At 44.3% G+C, this 19,491-nt stretch overlaps 1 protein-coding gene across 2 annotated transcripts in view; it reads right to left on the minus strand.

Annotated features, from left to right (window-relative positions):
• Positions 1–19,491, minus strand: part of LOC105494824 (CTP synthase 1) — a 32,703-nt gene that overhangs the window by 4,026 nt on the left and 9,186 nt on the right. For both annotated transcript variants that reach the window (XM_011763690.2, XM_011763691.3), the window contains exons 5-14: positions 19,340–19,456; positions 16,811–16,894; positions 16,215–16,295; positions 11,994–12,145; positions 10,546–10,678; positions 7,004–7,092; positions 5,849–5,943; positions 4,928–4,990; positions 2,017–2,060; positions 575–671 (exon numbers count right to left, since the gene is read on the minus strand). In XM_011763690.2, the coding sequence (XP_011761992.1) occupies positions 575–671; positions 2,017–2,060; positions 4,928–4,990; positions 5,849–5,943; positions 7,004–7,092; positions 10,546–10,678; positions 11,994–12,145; positions 16,215–16,295; positions 16,811–16,894; positions 19,340–19,456 (955 nt within the window). The remainder of the gene's footprint in view (positions 1–574; positions 672–2,016; positions 2,061–4,927; positions 4,991–5,848; positions 5,944–7,003; positions 7,093–10,545; positions 10,679–11,993; positions 12,146–16,214; positions 16,296–16,810; positions 16,895–19,339; positions 19,457–19,491) is intronic.

A 19,491-nucleotide genomic window follows, 5' to 3' on the forward strand; every position in this document is an offset into this window, starting at 1 on the left:
GGTCACCTGCTCTTAACAGCACAGTTTACACTAATTCTTGGGCTTCTGACTCTTTCTGACAACACTAAAGAAAGCCATAACAGAAACAAGACTCTCACCACCACCTTCAAGCACGTGAGTGCAAAGCATGGGCACTCTGCTGCTAGAAAACTGCCTTGGAAAGCAAATCAGGATGCATGAAACGGCATTATTAGAACAGAATCTACTTAGGCTGAATCATATGAAATTGCCATTTTTGTGAGACAAAAATTGCCAAACATCAGCAATTTATATGGCTGGTCTTAACAGGAAAGTAACCAATTAAGGATGAATGTAACCTCACTGCCTCACTGTGTTGAGGCGCCCATGCCTAGGAGTCTGACTGCACTGCCAGTGGCGTTTCTAAGACCCACACTGCTTCTATGGCTATTACAGTGCATCCTAAAAGGGTATGAATAAGAGAGGAAAGAAAGAACTTCAAAAGCAAGAACGAAACAAAAAAAAGCCAGCCTGCTCCTCGAAGCCACGGCACCACCCTAAGACAAGTCCTGGGCGCGCAGAGCCAAAGGCTGGGCCAGTGCGAGGCAGCTCTTACTCATGACTGAGTTCTTGGTCTGGAACAGGGTTCTCCTCTTGCCCAGCCTCATGGTTCCGCCCATCTGCCCTGGGTTGTGTTCTGGCATGTCTACGACCTGGAGATGTTCAGAAAACAGACACCAACTACAGAACTCTGCTTCCGCTAGAGAGAAACCTCCCTGGCTGAGTGGGTGGCAAAGGCTTGTGAGTAGGCTCTAATTCTCCAGGCTTTCCTTATGAGACGTTTTGTCACAGGAGAAAATGCCTCCCAGTTGGCATTTGTAACCTCGGTTGGATGGAGGCTCTGTCCTTCAGCCTGTCCTCCTGATCTGCAGACAGGACCACAGCAGCCCCTCCTCGGGCTAGTCCCGCCCCAGCACTGTGGACGGTAAACATCACATCCTCAGAAAGACTGATACAGTAGCACAGACACAGACTGGATGTGTCATGTCTGTCATCATCCCAGCTAGCCCGATGACTGCTCAAAGGCAAGTGATGCAGAGTTAGCACCCTGCAGCTTAGCAAGCATCTGAGGACCGGGTGGGCCATACACTGATGGCCCAGTCCACCTCTCAGCCCAGCGTTCCCAGGCACCTTCTGACCTCCAGGCTCTCTGTGCCCTGCTCTTCCCGACCCCAAAGCCCCATGCTGCAAAATATCTGCTGGTCCACTCTTGAGGCCTTAGTATCTGCAAAGTTCAATTTCAGGTCAACAAACACACAGTGATGCTATCTAAGTGCCGTGAGATCAAGAACCTTGTCCATCTCATTTAGCACAGTGTCCATTTAGCACAGTGTCCTCGGTGACAAGGGCAGTCCCAGCACATAGTACGCATCCACATTTGCTGAATGCTGAAAAACGTAAATAAGTGCCCTTTCCTTTACATCCCTGTCACCCTGGTCTGAGAATTCAAAGGTGAATAAAGGCATCATCCCTCCTCCATGTGAGTAACAGTACAGCGGGCTGAGAATGCCATAGGCCTTCGGCATGAAATCCAACGCAAGGTACGCCAGCCCGGAAGAGCTTTGGATACGGTTAAGCCAACCAGTGCTCCATCCCAGCAGTTCTCCCAGGACTGTGGCTGGGGATCCCATGAATTAATATGTAATAGACAGATGAAAGCAGTGAGAGCAGCAGTTAGCACACAGTAAGCACACATGCAGGCTCTCATATTAGTATCTACACCGTGTTCTAGGAGTTGAGGGGAGGAGGGATGGAGAATAATTTTAATCAGGAATCCCCTCCAGTTTCCTGGGCTGGTATCTGTCTTAAAAACTTGCTGTGGTCAATTGGAAAGATTAGGGGGGAATTACGTAATGAAAACGAAAACTTTTTCCTATCTCAGGGTTCTTTGGGATGGACTCAAGCGGTCTCACATCCTGTCTCTAATCATCAATCACGTTCATAAACGCCCCCTCCACACCCTTCTAAGCCCTGTGGAGGTTCAAACACTTGACTCACCACGGGATGACTGGTCGTAGGGTCAAACTCTGTAGAATTGGCATCTGAAATACCAAAATACTTATGAAAACAGTTACAAACAAAAGTGATTAATAGTTTCATTGCTAAGCTCTAAACACAACTTCCCTCCTCAGTTTAAGATCATTGATTATAATAAATACTGAAGATAGCATCCCCCTGACCTCATCCCCGTACGAGATCTCACTGTTGTCCAGGCTGGAGGGCAGTGGTGCCATCAGAGCTCACTGCAGCCTTGAACTCCCAGGTTCATGCAATCCGCCGGCCTCAGCCTCCCAAGAAGGTCAAACTACAGGGGCACACTACCACATCCAGCTAATGTTTTTTCGTGTTTTAGAGAGACAAAGGCTATATTGCCCAGGCTAGTCTCAAACAGCTGGGCTGAAGCAATCCTCCTGTGTTGGCCTCCCAAAATACTGGGATTACAGGTGCAAGCCACCAGACCGGCAATAAATAGCATTTTTAATACATAAAATGCTCAGCCCACACACAGTTGTTTTTTTTTCCATTAAGTATAACTCTTTCTGGAAAGTCAATCAGTACAAAATGGGGAAATTAAAACTAATGGCATAACCTAGTAATTTTTAATTAGATACTGCATCTTTATGTCAGTTTTTTTTTTTTTTTTTTTGAGACAGAATTTCACACTTGTTGCCCAGGCTGGAGTGCAATGGTGTGATCTCAGCTTACTGAAACCTCTGCCTCCCGGGTTCAAGCAATTCTCTTGTCTCGGCGTCCCGAGTAGCTGGGATTATAGGCATGCGCCACCATGCTCAGTTAATTTTGTATTTTTAATAGAGACGGGGTTTCTCCGTGTTGGTCAGGCTGGTCTCGAACTCCCAACCTCAGGTGATCTGCCTGCCTTGGCCTCCCAAAGTGCTGGGATTACAGGCATGAGCCACCGCACCCAGCCTGTGACAGTTCTTATATTGTTTGCTTGTGTTTTAAGACAGAGTCTCGTTATGTCACCCAGGATGGAGTACAGTGGCACAATCTTGGCTCACTGCAACCTACACCTCCGGAATTCAAGTGATTCTCATGTCTTGGCCTCCCAAGTAGCTGGGACTACAGGCGCACACCACCACACCTGGTTTATTTTTGTATTTTTAGTAGAGATGGGGTTTCTCCATGTTGGCCAGGCTGGTCTCGAACTCCTGGCCTCAAGTGATCAACTCATCTCAGCCTCCCAAAGTGCTGGGATTACAGGCCTGAGCCACTATGCCTGGCCAAGTTTTTATATTGTCTTAATGTTTCAGACTCTGTCTCTCCAAGATGAACAAGTACTATTTCTTCTAATACTTCTTTCATCTTTAGCAGCTAATACAATGCCCAACTCAACTGTTTCACTCAATAGCTCAGTCAGAAATGACCTGATTTCAACTCAACCTTTCTGTTCTTCATTGAACTTACCATCTAACCAAAGCAAAACCACTAAAGACCAAAAGGCAAAGGACCAAGTTCCTTTTACTATGTGAATGCTGGGCACTGTTCTCCTGGCCAGGGTCCAGTCTCAACTGAAGTGTAAGCTCATCACCAAGGCACTTACCCATTTGGGAACCTAAGTGAGAGGCAGAGGTCTTCGGCTGTGAAGGATCCAGGGAGCCCAGAAAGGCAGCTCTGGGGTGGCGGGTGGTAAGACAGTGCCTCCTAGGACTCAGAAGCCAGCACTCAAGGGCATGCCATCTACCAAACTGGGCCACACCCCCAGGTCACTGTGAAGCAGCCTCTCAGGGAAAGGGTGAATGAAACCCAGCCCTAAACCATATGCTGGCCACCAGAGTCACTTGTACTTTATAAAGTCAAACTGCTTTTACATTCCTTCAGGTTACTTTGTTTATTTTCCACAGAATTTACAAGGTCTTTCTGAAAATCTAGTATTTGTCGGGTGGGTTACAGAGAATAAATGGGCTGTGATGGACTAGTCCATGGGTGGCCCCAATGCAGCATGCTCAGTCTTCACACTCATGTGTGTTCCCCTGCCCCCTGAGTCGGGGCTTGGCCACATGACTTGTTTTGGCCAACGTGGTATCAGCAGGCCTGGTAAGTGCCTGCACAGTAGGTCTGTCATTTTGGAAGCCAGCTGCCCGCCCTGTGTGAGGAAGCTTGGGCTGGATTAATGAATGATGAGCCACTAGGTGGAGAGAGCATCCTGACATCCCTGCTGGGCTGAGCTCACAGCTGAAAGGAAGGCAGGAGTGTACGATCTCAGATACTACACCACGTGCAGCCAAAACCCATGCACTGAGCCAAACCATAGAATACTGAGTTGAGAAGTCACTGCTGTTGGGAGCCACTGAGTTTTAGGGAGGTCTGTCACGTAGTAATACACATCTAGGCGAAGAGCTGATATTATCTGAGCATTTCCATATTTTCCAGGCACTGCTAGAGACTATTTACATACATTATCTCCCTTAATCATGTGATGTGCGTACCATCATTACTCCCATTTTACAGAAAAAACAGAGACCCATAAAGGCTAAGTAATTTGCTTAAAATCATCCACAAGTGGTAAGGTTGGAATCTGAGCCCAGGTTCAATAGCTCCAGAGCCCAAGTTCTCATAATAACTGCCCAAGCCTCACTTAGGACGACGACTTCTCACCAGGCACCAGCTTCAGGATGGCGGCCACCGTGATCAAAGTGACAGAATCTCAAGAATATGAACACAGGGGCAGAAGGCAAAGTAGGGAGTCTGGCTGTGCTCCCTCTTTCCTGCGTGGAGGAACCATGCTGTTCCTCAAGAGGCAAAGCAGCTCCCTTACAGCACACCATGAGGTGCTGGGAACCCAGGCCTGCCCTTCTCCAAAGTTCCTCATCACCCAGGCAGCAACAGGCCTCATATCCTCCAGAAATACACAAGTGGGAATTGAATGAGTGTCTTGATGCACACTTACCTCGCCATCCCAGCACGTTTCTTGAGAATTCAACTACTGCCAACTGCATTCCTAAGCACACACCTTCCAGTCGGGGGGAAAACAAACAAAGCTCCATTGAAAAGGCAGCTCCTACTTTTCCCAGCAGTCTCTGCAATGGCCTTTGTGTCCTTTATTCGGAGAAGTATAATCGCAAACTCATAACTTTCTGCTATGAACAAGTACCCTCTGCTGTTACACTTTACTTGTATTAGATTTCAAAAACTGCATGTAAAGTAGATAAAAATTCTAGATTTGCAAAGTCATCTGATTTTAGAAGTAAGTGATATTCTATTCAGTACTTTTTTTTTCCCAGACAGGGTCTTGCTGTTGCCCAGTCTGGAGTGCAGTGGAGCAATCTTGGCTCACTACAGCCTCGAATTTCTGAGATCCAGCAATCCTCCTGCCTCAGCCTCCACAAGGGTTGGGTTTACAGGTGTGAACCACCGTGCCTAGCCTCAGTACTTTAAAATTCAAGTTTTCTTACCCTCTCTAAGTTTTTATTTACAGTTGTTCAAGTTGAAAATTACTAAAATGTACAGCACCAGGAGGCATCCAAAATCATTTTGTCCAATTACAGTCAGCTGTTGTGCCAAGTGAGCGGATGTAAAACTCAACATCACGTGTGCTGCAAACAGCTGGGTTCATTAAATGGACAGGAATTCACAATTCATTCTCTCAAAATTCCACAACATCTACATGTAAGCTCATAAGCATAAATAAGCTTTCCATTTTAAAAGACTGAATTTGTCTCCAAAGAGAAACATGAAGGCTTCTGCTGGGGCTCCTATCCACAAAGACAGCATGTTTCAGTAACCCCCCACTTTGTTCATCGGCCCCCATGTGGCACCGTTCCCCACTCTCTCCTACTCTAAGTGAAGACTGCACTGCAGAGCTCCTTACCCAAAAAAGGCTTTTTCTGATTTCGAGCCCAGGCAATTGCTTGGATTTTTCCTTCGGTTCCTCGAACACCAAATCCTCCTGGAACCAGCACTCCACTGCACAAAAGAACAAACCACAAAGGCAACTCCCCTTTTCTACCAGCCCAGCTTGCAATAACCACCTAAGGGGCCATTACCAAGACACTGAAGCCATGAATTAACCCCATACATTGTGCTATTAGGACAATGGATTGTATGTAAATACTATGAACTTAGAAACTGCATACAAAACTATGGACTTTTCTTGTAACATAAGAACATGCTTATTGCAAGGGAAAAAGATAGTACACATAACTGCAATACTGCCCCTGCACTATCTTTGGTACTCAGTTGTCCACAATTATTTTTTCTTGAGACAGGGTCTCACACTGTTACCCAGGCTGGAGTGCAGTGGTGTGATCACAGCTCACTGGAGCTTCACTCTCCCAAGGAGCTGGGACCACAGGCATGTGCCAACACACCCAGCTGGTTTTGTTGTTTTTGTTGTAGAAACAGGGTCTCCCTATGTTGCCTGGGCTGGTCTTAAACTCTTGGGCTCGAGCAATCCTCCTGCCTCGGCCTCCCAAAGTTTTGGGATTACAGACATAAGCCACTGCACCCAGCCCATAATTTTAAACACATATATTAATATAAACAATTTATTTTACCTCTTGGCTTAAAATGCTCCCCTAAGAAGGGGGCCTTTCTTCATCAGCTCTGTGTGCCGTACTGACCAAGACACTCAGAAGAAGGTGTACACCTCCGTAATATTCAACTGTTCTGGTGAACCAGAAACTCTTGCTAATGTTTTTACTATTATAAATAACAGCTGCCAAAACAATTTATGAGATTCTACTGATGGGTACTCATCAAATGTTCTGGATGAAAAATCGTTAAATAAGCCTCATCAATAGATGCATATGGCAAACAGTATCAAAATCAAAACAGCTTTTCAGATCCAATGATATTGACACACTGCATTTTTAAAGGATTAAATCAGACAGCAGGTAGTCTTTCCAATAATTAAAAAATATTTTAACAAGTCAATTACCTACTATTAGCACATGAAAACAGAGGACTCTGTCATTAAAACAAACGAAAAGAACCCTGGAAACCCAGGGCAGTGAACTCTACTCACTGAGCACTACAGAGCTTCTGCCAAGCTTCGTGGTAGCGCACGGGGTCTTCCTGCGAGGTGATGGGCTCCAAGTCCATAGAATCTATGTACTGGCCAGCGTTCAGACAGGGGAGAAAAGCAGGCTCGTGACTCGAAGCTGTGCTTTCTTAATTTTTAAATAATACTATCATTTTATCAAAGTTCTGTCTTCCTTAATTCTGGCTTTAAAGTGATCACCTTGATACATTTAATAACTTGAAATTTTTTTAAATATGAGATTTTAAAACACAACAGTTTCCTTCAAAATCATTAAATTCCCAAATCTCTCTCTCTCTGCACTCTACTCTGTTCAGGATCTGGCCTCTGCAGCAGACTCTAGAGGGCTTTCTGTTCAATGACACTCTCCTCAGCCTATCTTCTGCCCAGCTTTTGTGGGTTTTTTCTTTTTCTTTCTACCATATTGAAGCATAATTCACATACAATAAAATACAAGCATTTTAAGTGCATACTTTGAAGAGTTTTGTCAAACATACACATGAAGGTGTGACCACCACCGCAACCAAGACATAGAATGAGCCAGGTGTGGTGGCTCACACCTATAATCCCAGCACTTTGGAAGGCCGAGGTGGGTGGATCACTTGAGGTCAGGAGTTTGAGACTAGCCTGGCAAACATGGTGAAACCCCATCTCTACTAAAAATAAAAAAAAAAAAAAATAGCTGGGTGTGGTGGCGCACACCTGTAGTCCCAGCTACCCAGGAAGCTGAGGCAGGAGAATTGCTTGAACCCGGAAGGCAGAGGTTGCAGTGAACTGGGATCATGCCACTGCACTCCAGCCTGGGTGACAGAGCGAGACTCCGTCTCAAACAAAAACAAAACAAAATGTAAGTTACCATCTTCCCAGAATGTCTCCCCTCTACCACCTACCCCAAACAACCTCAGATCTAATTTCTATCATCACAGATTCATTTTGCCTCTTACAGAACCTCATATAAATGGAGCCAAATAGTATATAACCTTCTGTATCTGGCTTCTTTTGCTTAGTGTTTTTGAAGTACATCCATGTTGCTGTGTTTATCAGTAGCTTGTTCCTTTTCTTTTTTAACATTTTTTTTTTTTTTTTTTTGCAGAGATGCAAGTCTCGCTATGGTGACCAGGCTGCTCTCAAACTACAGGCCTTAGGCGATCCTCCCACAGCAGAGCCTCCCAAAGTGTTGGGATTATGGGCTTGAGCCACTGTGTTCAGCCTGGTTTGTTCCTTTTCATTGCTGAGTCGTTTTCTACTATATAAATAAACCATTACAAATTTATCCATTGGCAGGCTATATTTAGGTTGTTTTGAGATTTCAGCTATTACGAATAATTTGTCCATTTGAATAAAAATCTTTTTTTGTGGACATATTTTCAAGTCTCTCAAGTGAGTATCTGGGAATGGACTTATTGGATCACATGTCTACCTTGATAAGAAACTACAGACTGTTTTCTAGTGTGGTGGTGCCATTTTACACTCCCAGCAGCAAGGTAAGAGCTCCACAGCCTCTCTAACACTCAGCCGCTCTAGTGGGTATGCGTCACGATCTCATCGTGACTTCATGTGCATGGATTTCCCTGACAACTAGAGGTGCTGAGCACCTTTTCGTGTATATCACCTACACCTTTTTTTGGAAGTGTCTGTTCAAATCTTGTGCCCACTTTTTAAATTAGGGTGTTCACTATTTTTTTACACTCTCCTACCTAAACCCTGCAGTTAGTTCCCTGAACCTCAGGGTAAGACCCAGATTTGGCCCAGTTCATGGAACTGTGGGCAGGCCCTCACACCAGCCTATCTCCAGACAGCCTCCAATTCACAATTTCCATCCACAGTGTTTCCAACGGCTCCACATCTCCAAGCCCTTGGACGTGCTCTATCTATTCTAATAGGAATGCCCCTTCCAAGCCTTCTCCATCCTACCCAACCCGACCTGGTGTCCCTCCATGAGGAAGTCTGCCTTCCTCATGTGTCTGCCACGGCAGGTTCAGCCTCTCCTATGTGCTCCTTCCTACCTAAGAGACTCAATATTCCTTAAAGGCAGAGACTGTTGCCTTTTCATCCATCTCTCATCCTCTGCCACCTAACAAACACATGGCAGCCACAGACTAACTCCAAGTGAATAAAATAAATGAATGATGGAAAGAACTAGCAAGAAAGAAGTCAGGCCTGTATAATGGGATTTAAATTCTTAAAACATGTACAACAGGTCATTCTGCAGGAACCTGTCCAGCAGCACAAAGCAAACTAAATTCTCACGCTGAGAAACACCTGGGAAGTAGAAAGCAAACCCTAATGTGGGGGCAGCTACATGGGGCCCGGTTTACAACCTCAGCACTGAGCCCCAACTTTACCTCTGACCTTCATCTCCTCCTGAAAAGCTCCAGCTGATGGGCTGGGAAGAAAAGGAATAAAGAGGACAGGCAGAAGGGAGGGTTTTCAAAGACAGCTGACATAGCACTTACCATATGCCAGGCATAAATCTCAGCACTTTGTATTCATGAACTTCTTACAACAACCCTAGGAGGAAGGCACCATCACCATCCCTTTTTAAAGACGTGGAAACTGAGGCACAAAGAGGGTTAAGTAAGTTGTCTAGGTCTCACTGCTTGTAGATGACAGAGCTAGAATCTAGTCCTGGTCACCTGGCTCAGGCATCCATGCTTTTTTTTTTTTTTTTTTGAGATGGAATCTCACTCTGTCACCCAGTCTGGAGTGCAGTGGTGCAATCTCGGCTCACTGCAACCTCCACCTCCTGGATTCAAGCAATTCTCCTGCCTCAGTCCCCTGAGTAGCTAGGAATACAGGCACACGCCACCACGCCTGGCTGTTTTATATTTTGAGTAGAGACGGGGTTTCACTGTGTTAGCCAGAACAGTCTCAATCTCCTCACCTCGTGATCTGCCCACCTCGGCCTCCCAAAGTGCTGGGATTACAGGCATGAGCCAACGCGCCCAGCCACAGAATCCATGCTCTTAACCATGACACTCTACTGCCACCCATAGATAAGTAGGGCCATGCCCCACCATTCCACCAGCTCAGCTGCTGCCCGCCATGGCACAGACCAGAACACAGTAACTACCATTTACTGAGTGCCCGCCCTGCATCCCAGAGAAACCTCACAGCTCTATGAGGTCAATACTGTCATTCCCACTCTGCAATAAGTGAGGAGCACAGGTTAGGAAAGGCAGCCCACATGCCAACAAAGTCTTCGAGAGCCTCCAGCTGTCAACTGTGCAGCATGCCTGTGGTCCACCAGCGGCCCCCATTTCCACAGGGCATTTTATTTGGTTACCTGATAGTCAGAGCCAAGAACTCAAGTCTCTCTCACCCTCTCCTCTAGCCATCTCTCCCCTTCATTAATTCCTGAAAATGCTCTACTGTCTTCTCGAAACCAGGAAGCAACCACAAATCTTTTTAATCCCTAAAAAGTAATTCCGAGCTCCAAAAACAGAAAGCAGTTATGAGGCGGCACCTAGGAGACTACAGACTGCTTCCTGCTCATCTGTCGGCTGTACCTGTGCCACCCTCCTTACCTTGATTTCCAATTTGTGGTTGATGGCCAGTGCAGAATGCTCCAGAGCCTTAATGACAGAAGCATAGGAGTCTGAGAACTTCGTGTATTTGCCCACAAGGGCAATAGAGCAGGTCTCCAGCAAACGATCATATCTATCAAACAAACGTCAAGAAATACCCAGTTACTCAGAAGGTACACGCTATCATGAGACCAAAATAGCTATTTTAAGAGAAAAAAAAACACGTCTGGCCAGGAGTGAGCTCACGCCCATAATCCTATAATCCCAGCACTTTGAAAGGCTGAGGCGAGGGGATCTTGAGCCCAGGAGTTGGAGGTTACAGTGAGCTGACTGTACCACTGCACTAGAGCCTGGACAACAGTGAGACCCTGCCTCAAAACCCCCCATAAAAACACATCTGGGAAGAATATAACGGGAATGGCTATTATCTGAGTTCTGTGTAGAGACCAGTAAAGAGGAAGTAATTTTCAGATCAACATGGCAGGCTTTGTAAAGAAAGATTTTTTTTTTTTTTTTTTTTGGGAAACTTACAAAGAGACAGTTTCAGTACCTCACACAAATTTGCCTACAAAAACTTTTTTTCATACCAAAGGCCAAAAAAATTAACAGACATAAACAGACAATTCACAAGAATTAATGGGATGAAAGCAAGTGTCAAACAAATTATGGGACATTCACAAAATAGAAAAGTCCCCACTCATTAAAAGTTTTCATTGTAGAATATAATAATAGAACAAAATGCTTATAATGTTTTATGAAAAAAGATGATAAAACTGTGCGATTCTGGTAGCTACATGTAAGCAGACAAAGACTGAAGGGAAAATGTTGAAATGAAAAATGATTCTCACAGAGCAATGGAATGAGTACGCCCTCTCCAAATGCTTCTAGGCCGTCATATTGATCTTACAACTAAGATAAGGCCTGCCCATTGCTCTAAGACACGAAGTGAAGATCTCTGAAGGGATGTGACAGAACCACCGAGCCTTAAAAGAATGTAGTGGAGTAGGCAGCAACACATCCCCTTCCTGATGTGATCCCTTTCTGGTGTGGGGTGAGACACACATTCCCTAACACAGCTCAGATCTCTGGGGTGGTACCCAGGAGTGCTCCAGCCACTGTCAGCCATTCATGTGGGCTTCGGGTATGCACCTTCACCCGCTGCCACCGGGATGCCTGTTTGCACTGATCTTGGTAAGGGACAAGCGTGTTAAGACATAACCCGAACTCAGTGCCTGCAGGCCCAGCACCTGGCCTGGCCCTATCAGGATCTCCTCATCTGTGCCACAGCAACATGATAGTTAAGATTCTTTCTGAACATGTCTTACTACAAAGGCCCTTCTAATGTGTGGATGGCAGAAGTGCAAAAGTGCTAGGGCTAGAGTCAGCTTCACCAGCCCTACAAAAAAGTAAAGGAGGCTAGAGCTCCCAGCTCCTCATTGCAGGCAAACCTGTCAGCCATCTCTTTCCATTTCATCAGCATTTTTCTTGGCTGCCTCTCAATAGGAAGGTCAAGTCTTCGAAGAAAATAATCTACAACCCCTTGCTCCTCTAACAACAAGGGGACTCGGTAGATGGATGAGACATCGTGGACGCAGATCACCTGTTTAGAAAAAAGCAAGTTATTAAATAAAAGCAAAAACTTACCAGGCTTATAGCCTCCTACTAGCTATGTGACCTTGTAAAAATATTATGTATTTGAAAAGAGAAAAAAGGACAATTTTCTAGATAAAGATAAATTACTAAAACAGACTCAAGAATAGAACAGAAAATTAGTGGCCAATCTATTATGAACATGGATGCAAAAGTCCTTTAAAAAAAATTCATGGCTGGGCAAGATGGCTTATGTTTGTAATCCTAGTACTTTGGGAGGCCACGGCAGGAGGACTGCTTGAGCTCAGGAGTTCGAGACCAGACTGGGCAATGTGATAAAACACTGTCTCTACAAAAAATACAAAATTTAGCCAGGCATGGTGGCATGTGCCTGTAGTCTCAGCTACCTGGGGGGTAGCTGAGATGGGAGAATCGCTTGAGCCTGGGAGTTTGAAGTTGCAGTGAGTTGAGATTGTGCTACTGCACTCTAGCCTGAAAAAAACACCCAAAAATTAGCTGGGTGTGGTGGCATGTGCCCATGGCCCCAGATACTCGGGAGGCTGAGGTGGGAGGATCACTTCAGCCTGGGAGTTGGAGGTTGCAGTGAGCCAAGATCGCATCACTGTACTCCAGCCTGGGCAACAGAGCCAGAACCTGTCTAAAAAAAAAAAATTCATGATCCAAACCACAAATGTAGTTTAAAAAAATCATGTCCACGAACCCATGAATAGTTTAACTAGGAACAGTGGTTCTCAAACTCAGCTGCATACTGGAATCATTCAGAGCTTATAAAAGGTCAAAAGCCCATGCTGCCCCGTAGACCACTTGAATTAGGATCTCTCGGGGTAGGAGGCAGGCAACAGTACTTTTAAAGCTCCCGAAGCGATTCCAGTGTGCAGTCAAGTTTGGGAACTACTGCATTAGGAAATTTAACAGTGGGATTCACCACATAAATAGAAAATTGATTAAGGAAGAAAAAATTCCCTCAGTAGATGCAGACTTGATAAAAATTCAAAACCAAATTCATAATAAAAATGATTGGTAAATTAAGATTAGGGAAAATTCGGCAATATAAAAAACCCACAGTAAACATCACATGGTTTAATATTAATGCTTACTATTTAGAGTCCAGAACAAGGCCAGAATGGTCACTTTCAATACTTCTATTCAATGATGTACTGAAGATACTAGCAATTATCATTAGATAAGAAAAAAAAAAAAAAATGAACCAGAAAACAAGAAGCGGTTGCCACTGAATAAGGCATACAATATCACTGCTTATCCATAAAAACCAAAAGAATTTACAGGTAAACAATCAGTACTAATAGAATTTTAGTAAGGTTGCTAGGCTATAGATGAATGGACAGAGGTCAGCAGGGTCTCCTATACATGGGCCATATCTAATCAGAAAATGTAATTTTTAAAAGTTCACAGTAGTAATGAAAATTATGAATAGCTATAAATAAATCTAAACAACTTTATAAAGATTAGTAAATCTATAATGTACCTTTATTTTTAAAAAGTATAGAATAGTATCCAAGGATAGTCTTTTCAACAAACAGGGCTGAGACAAGTAGATATCCACATGTAAAAATCTCAACCCTTACCTCACACTACTCACAAAAGTTAAGCTAGAATGGATCCTGTAAGACCTAAAACTAACTTTTACAAGAAAATCTTCATGACCTTGGTTAAGCAAGGAGTTCTTAGATACGACAGTGAAAGCACAATCCATAAAAGAACAAAACAGACTGGACTTCACTGAAATTTAAAAGTGTCTGTGCTCTAAAAGACACTATTAAGAAAATGAAGGCCAGGTGTGGTGGCTCACACCTGTAATCCCAGCACTTTGGGAGGCCGAGGCAGGCAGATCACCTGAGGTCAGTTCGCAACCAGCCTCGTCAACTTGGCAAAACCCCATCTCTACTAAAAATACAAAACTTAGCCAGGCGTGGTGGCACACGCCTGTAGTCCCAGCTACCCGGGAGGCTGAGGCAGAAGAATCACTTGAACACGGGAGGCAGAGGTTGCAGTGAGCAGAGATCATGCCACTGCACTCCAGTCTGGGCAACAGAGCAAGACTCCATCTCAAAAAAAAAAAAGAAAAGAAAATGAAAAGACAAGGCACAGTTACGGAGAAAGTATGTGCAAATCACATACCTGATAAAAGAGTTGTATTCAGACTATATCAAGTCAATTCAGTAAGATAAATATTCCGATTAAAAGAATAAGCAAGGCTGGGCATGGTGGCTCACGCCTGTAATCTCAACATTTTAGAAGGCTGAAGCAAGAACACTGCCTGAGCCCAAAGAATTCAAGACCAGCATGGGCAACATAGCAAGACCTCATCTCTACAAAAAATAAAATAGCTGAACATGGTGGCTTCCGCCTAAGGTATGAGCTACTCAGGAGGCTGAGGCAGGAGGGCTGTTTAAGCCCAGGCTGCAGTGAGCTATGACAGCACCACTGCACTCTAGCCAGGGTGACACAGCAAGACCTCGTCTATTAAAAAAAAAAAGGCAAGGCCGGGCGTGGTGGCTCACAGCTGTAATCCTAGCACTTTGGGAGGCCGAGACAGGTGGATCACTTGAGGTCAGGAGTTCCAGACCAACTTGGCCAACATGGCGAAACACCATCTCTACTGAAAATACAAAAATTAGCTGGGCGTGGTGGCAGGCGCCTATAATCCCAGCTACTCTGGAGGCTGAGGCAGGAGAATCACTTGAACCCAGGGGGTGGAGGTTCCAGTGAGCTGAGATTGCTCCACTTCACTCCAGCCTAGATGAAAGAGTGAAAACTCCATCTCAAAAAAAAAAAGCAAAAAAATTTAAACTTAAACTTAAATATGGAAATACTTATTACATTTTTAATAGTGAATAATTTTAAGACTGGGCGCAGTGGCTCACGCCTGTAATCCCAACACTTTGGGAAGCTGAGGCAAGTGGATCACCTGAGGTCAGGAGTTTGAGACCAACCTGGCCAACATAATGAAACCCCATCTCTACTAAAAATACAAAAATTAGCGGGGAGTGGTGGTACACACCTGTAATCCAAACTACTCAGGAAGCTGAGGTAGGAGAATCGCTTGAACCTGGGAGGTGGAGGTCACAGTGAGCCAAAAGATCGTGCCACTGCACTCCAGCCTGGGTGACAGAGTTAGACTCTGTCTCAATTAAAAAAAAAAAAAAAAATTGAGCAATTTTAATGACAACCTATTCTGCTACAGAATTAAATTTCCTTCACTTGCTAGGACAGAAATATCTAAAACCTGGCCAAAGCTACATGCTCAACGTATCACCACTGGAATTTCCATACTAAGCACCACACTTAGATACATTACAGGTTCCAAATTTTGGATTTCCTGCATCATAGGTGCAGTAACAATAACACTAACATCTCTGTGACAGCCTACAACACCCTAGACACCAGGCACCAGAAACATCAAGTTGAATGAGGTGGCCCTTGCCCTCCAGAAGCCAGAGTCTGTGAAGGGAGATACACACCACACATGTACACACACACGTGTACACACGCGCGCGCGCGCACACACACACACACACACACACCCACACCAGAAAGATGGGCCCACTGGCAGCATACGTGAGACACCACACAGGAGCCCAGAGAAGGACGCAGTTAACCCTGAAGGCCAAGGGCCAGGAGGTTTGGCAGTTAAAGCTTCTCAAACAACACTGTCTTCGCTAGAACCTGAAGGATGAGAGTGAGTAGGAGACCGCCAAGCCAACAGGAAGAGGGGGACATGGGTTCTTAACAGAAATTAGCCAGTGCAAAAGTACAATCACAGGGACAGTGGGGGTACTAGGGGAACCGAAAGATACTCCACCTGGCTGGAGCACAAAGTACAACGAGGCACGGAGAAGAGGCAGGAAGGACACAAATGTGTTTGGGGAACCAGGAGAGGCAAGGAATGGCAAATCAGAGCCGATGGTGATGGGTTCTTCTGGAACAGCCCACTATCTCTAATTAGAAAGTAACACAAGCCTCATGAAACTCATCAAGAGGCTTTAGAACAATTAAAAGCAAAAAACAACTTATTAGAGATGGGAATTTCTACTCACTTGTTCAGGCTCAACATGGCAGAACATTGATATTTTCTCCTTCACTGATGTGTCAAGTGGATTTGAGCACCTGCATACGACCTAGCAATAGAGAACAAGATGGCTTAGACAGAAGGAAAAGATGACAAAAGTAGGGGTTTTCCCTGATTGAAATTAAAACAGACTTCACATCATTAAGATGAACGAAAATGTTAATCTCAGCACCAGGCACATAATCCATAAAAATATTATGACCCGTTTCAAAGCTAAAATCCCTAAACACCAAACTGGAGAAATATAAGAGAATGGCAATACAAATGAATACATTAATGAACTACAAGAGCTCTGGGGTTTTCCTCCATTAGTGTTCCCAGGTGGGAGTAAAAATGAGAATAAAAGGACTGAGAGGAAAAATAAGGTCTGGGGAGTACAAGACCTAACACGTGCCAAGCAGGAACAAGTGGCAAACTAGAGCCCGGTTCAAAGCACTAATCCTATTTTCCCCATCATCAATTATCAAAAGCAAGCCAGAAAGACGACGGTCTTGTCTGTCATGAAAGAGTGATCTTAACTACACATAAAAGATTACACTGAAACCAGTTATCAGGAAATCTTACCAGATCTGGGGAAAGCCCAAGCCCTCGAAGTTCCCGAACACTATTCTGGGTGGGTTTAGTCTTCTGTTCCCCTGTTGAACTTGGCTATTTTACAAAAGGAAAAAAAAAAAAAAAGTTAGTTTCTCTCTGATAAGGAATTTTCAAGTATGACTTTTCCTTGAACCCCTTTTAAAAAGGAAATAGATCATTTGGTCACTTACATAATTTAGCTTTTATGTTTGTCAAAGTTACATGTGCATGCATTTTAGAGTCAAATGGTTCTACCGAGCTTGTAAGCAGTATCGGCCCTCACCCACTCTCCCCTTTACAATCCCTAGAAACCACCGCTCTTCAATTCTTAACTGATCTTGCTGGTGTGCCACTTCTTCACATTTACTTGGAGCCATTTTCTATTGATTTCCCTGTTAAATGAGGATCCTGCCCCCATTAGACACTTTCCTGTGCCTGCAGCCCTCTTTCGGGTTTACATCCTTTTGAAGTATTTAAATACTGTTCCCAAACCACGTGCCACACTTTTCCTTTCTGGACTAAATTATCTTTATTCTCCTCTCACACTTAACAGACAGACGTTACATACGGACTTGTAGGATGGAAATCATTTTCTGTTGGACTTTTTTTTAAAATAGACACAGGGTCTTGTCACATTGCCCAGGCTGGTCTCAAATTCACAGGCTCAAGCAATCCTCCCACCTCTGCCTCCCAAACTGCTGAGATAGCAGGTGGGAGCCACCATGCCCAGACTCCACTAGAATTTTTAATGAAATCGCATCACTGTCTTTTAGCTTCCAGTATTATTGCTGAGGGGTCCAATGGCACAATGATTCTTGATTTTTCTCTTTAGAGCCTTTTAGAACTTCTGCCCCATTAGTCTGAACCTTCACAATAATATGCCTTGGTGTGGGTCATCTGTCATCCAATATGCTAGGCACCAAGGGGGCCCCCTTTCAACCCAGAAACTGATGTCTAGAAATTTCCTTGAATTGTTCAGATAAGGGGTCAGAAATTTTTTTCTGTAAAGGGCCTGATGATAAATATTTTAGGTTTTGTGGGCCACACAGTCTCTGCCACAAGTATTCAACTCTACTGTTCCAGTGCAAAAGCAGCCACAGACAGCACATAAACAAATGGACGCAGCTGTATTTCCATAAACTTGATTTCCATAAAGCGGGGGTAGGTTCCTGTGGCCCATAGGCCATCGTTTGCTGACCCCTGGGGTTCAGATTATACTTCCGTTTCTCTGTTCTTATTTTTTGGAACTCCTATTATTTGGAAGTCAGAACTTCTGAGCCGGTCCTCTAATTTTTCTTACCTTTTCTCCTATTTTCTATCTCTCAGTCTTTTTGCTGTACTTCCTTAGGTATCTCCTCAACTTACTTTCTCTTAACTTTTTCATTTCTGCTACCCAATTTTTAATTTCCAAGGATTCTTTTATGTTCTCTCAATGTTTCTTTCTTACAGCATCCAGTTCTTATCTAATGGATATACCTTATCTCCTTTTAATTTTCTAAGAATAGTAATGACTGGTCATTTTTGGGTTTTTTGGTTTTTTTTAAAGTTTCCTCTGCTTGTAGAGCCTCAGTTCCCTGTAAGTTGCTTTCTGTTGCTTGGTCTCTTACCTATCAGATGCTTTCTCCAAGTGTATGGAGGCCTGCTCCAATGCTACCTGTAAGTTCTGTGTGAGTGGGTAGGCTTGTCTTGGTGAAAATCTGGCTGGCTTATTTCACGGGGAGCCCCCAGAGCCAGTGTCTTTTATCCTGGGCTATCCATACCCCAGAGGACAATCTTACAATCTCCCACGTGGAATGGCCAAGCCTGAACATGTCAATTCTGGGAACCGAGTGGTGGAAGAAGGCAAGAAGTGTCAACAGCGTAACATTACACACAACCCCATGTTTGTAGTCCAGTGTTACCGCCCTCAACTGTCCCTAGTGTCTGCTCATCCAGGAACCCTCTCCAGAGAACAAGCCTCCAGTCTTCTGCCAAGGTGGGAGGAGGTTAATGCCCAACTGTGCACTTTAGGAAAAAGATGTCAGGGTCTGAGTCTTCTGAAGCAGTAGTTACATAAGGTCCACCCTCATCCCGCTCCTGAGCTTTGGGTTCTGCAGGGCAAACAGGGTAGCTTCTCTGCTTTCATTGCTGCAGGCATAAGATCTGGCACTCAAGGTCAGCTTAGTCTGTTTCTATGTATCCATCTGCCTTCCAGCTTCCTAATTTTTGTTACTATTGACTCCTCTCCACAAGATTTGCTTTAAAAACAGCCTCTTTACTCTAGTTCCACCATACTGTAAAGACAAATGCACACGGCCAATCTACATCTGCAAATGCAACTGCCCTGATTTTTCAAATGTTTTCTATTTGATCTTTTCAAAAAAGTATGATTGTAACAAATTTAAACTTACAAAGTTCTTTATTCTCTGCTTCCTGCACCTCAAGTGAAAACTACTACACAATAAGTAAAAACCATTCCAGTTTACCTTTCCTCCCTCCTCTCCATCTCTCCCAGAGTAAAACTTTCAATGTCTTACTTACCTGGGGAACTAGACTGACGTGGATGTTACAAAAGTTCTCTCTTTTGACCTTGAATTGGAACTGACGGAAGGCCTCAATAAAGGGCATGCTTTCTATGTCCCCCACGGTTCCACCAAGCTAGAAGAACAAAGTTGTTTCAGAGGTTAGGCACT

The sequence above is a fragment of the Macaca nemestrina genome, chromosome 1 (genome assembly GCF_043159975.1).
Source record: "Macaca nemestrina isolate mMacNem1 chromosome 1, mMacNem.hap1, whole genome shotgun sequence".
Lineage (NCBI taxonomy): Eukaryota > Metazoa > Chordata > Mammalia > Primates > Cercopithecidae > Macaca > Macaca nemestrina.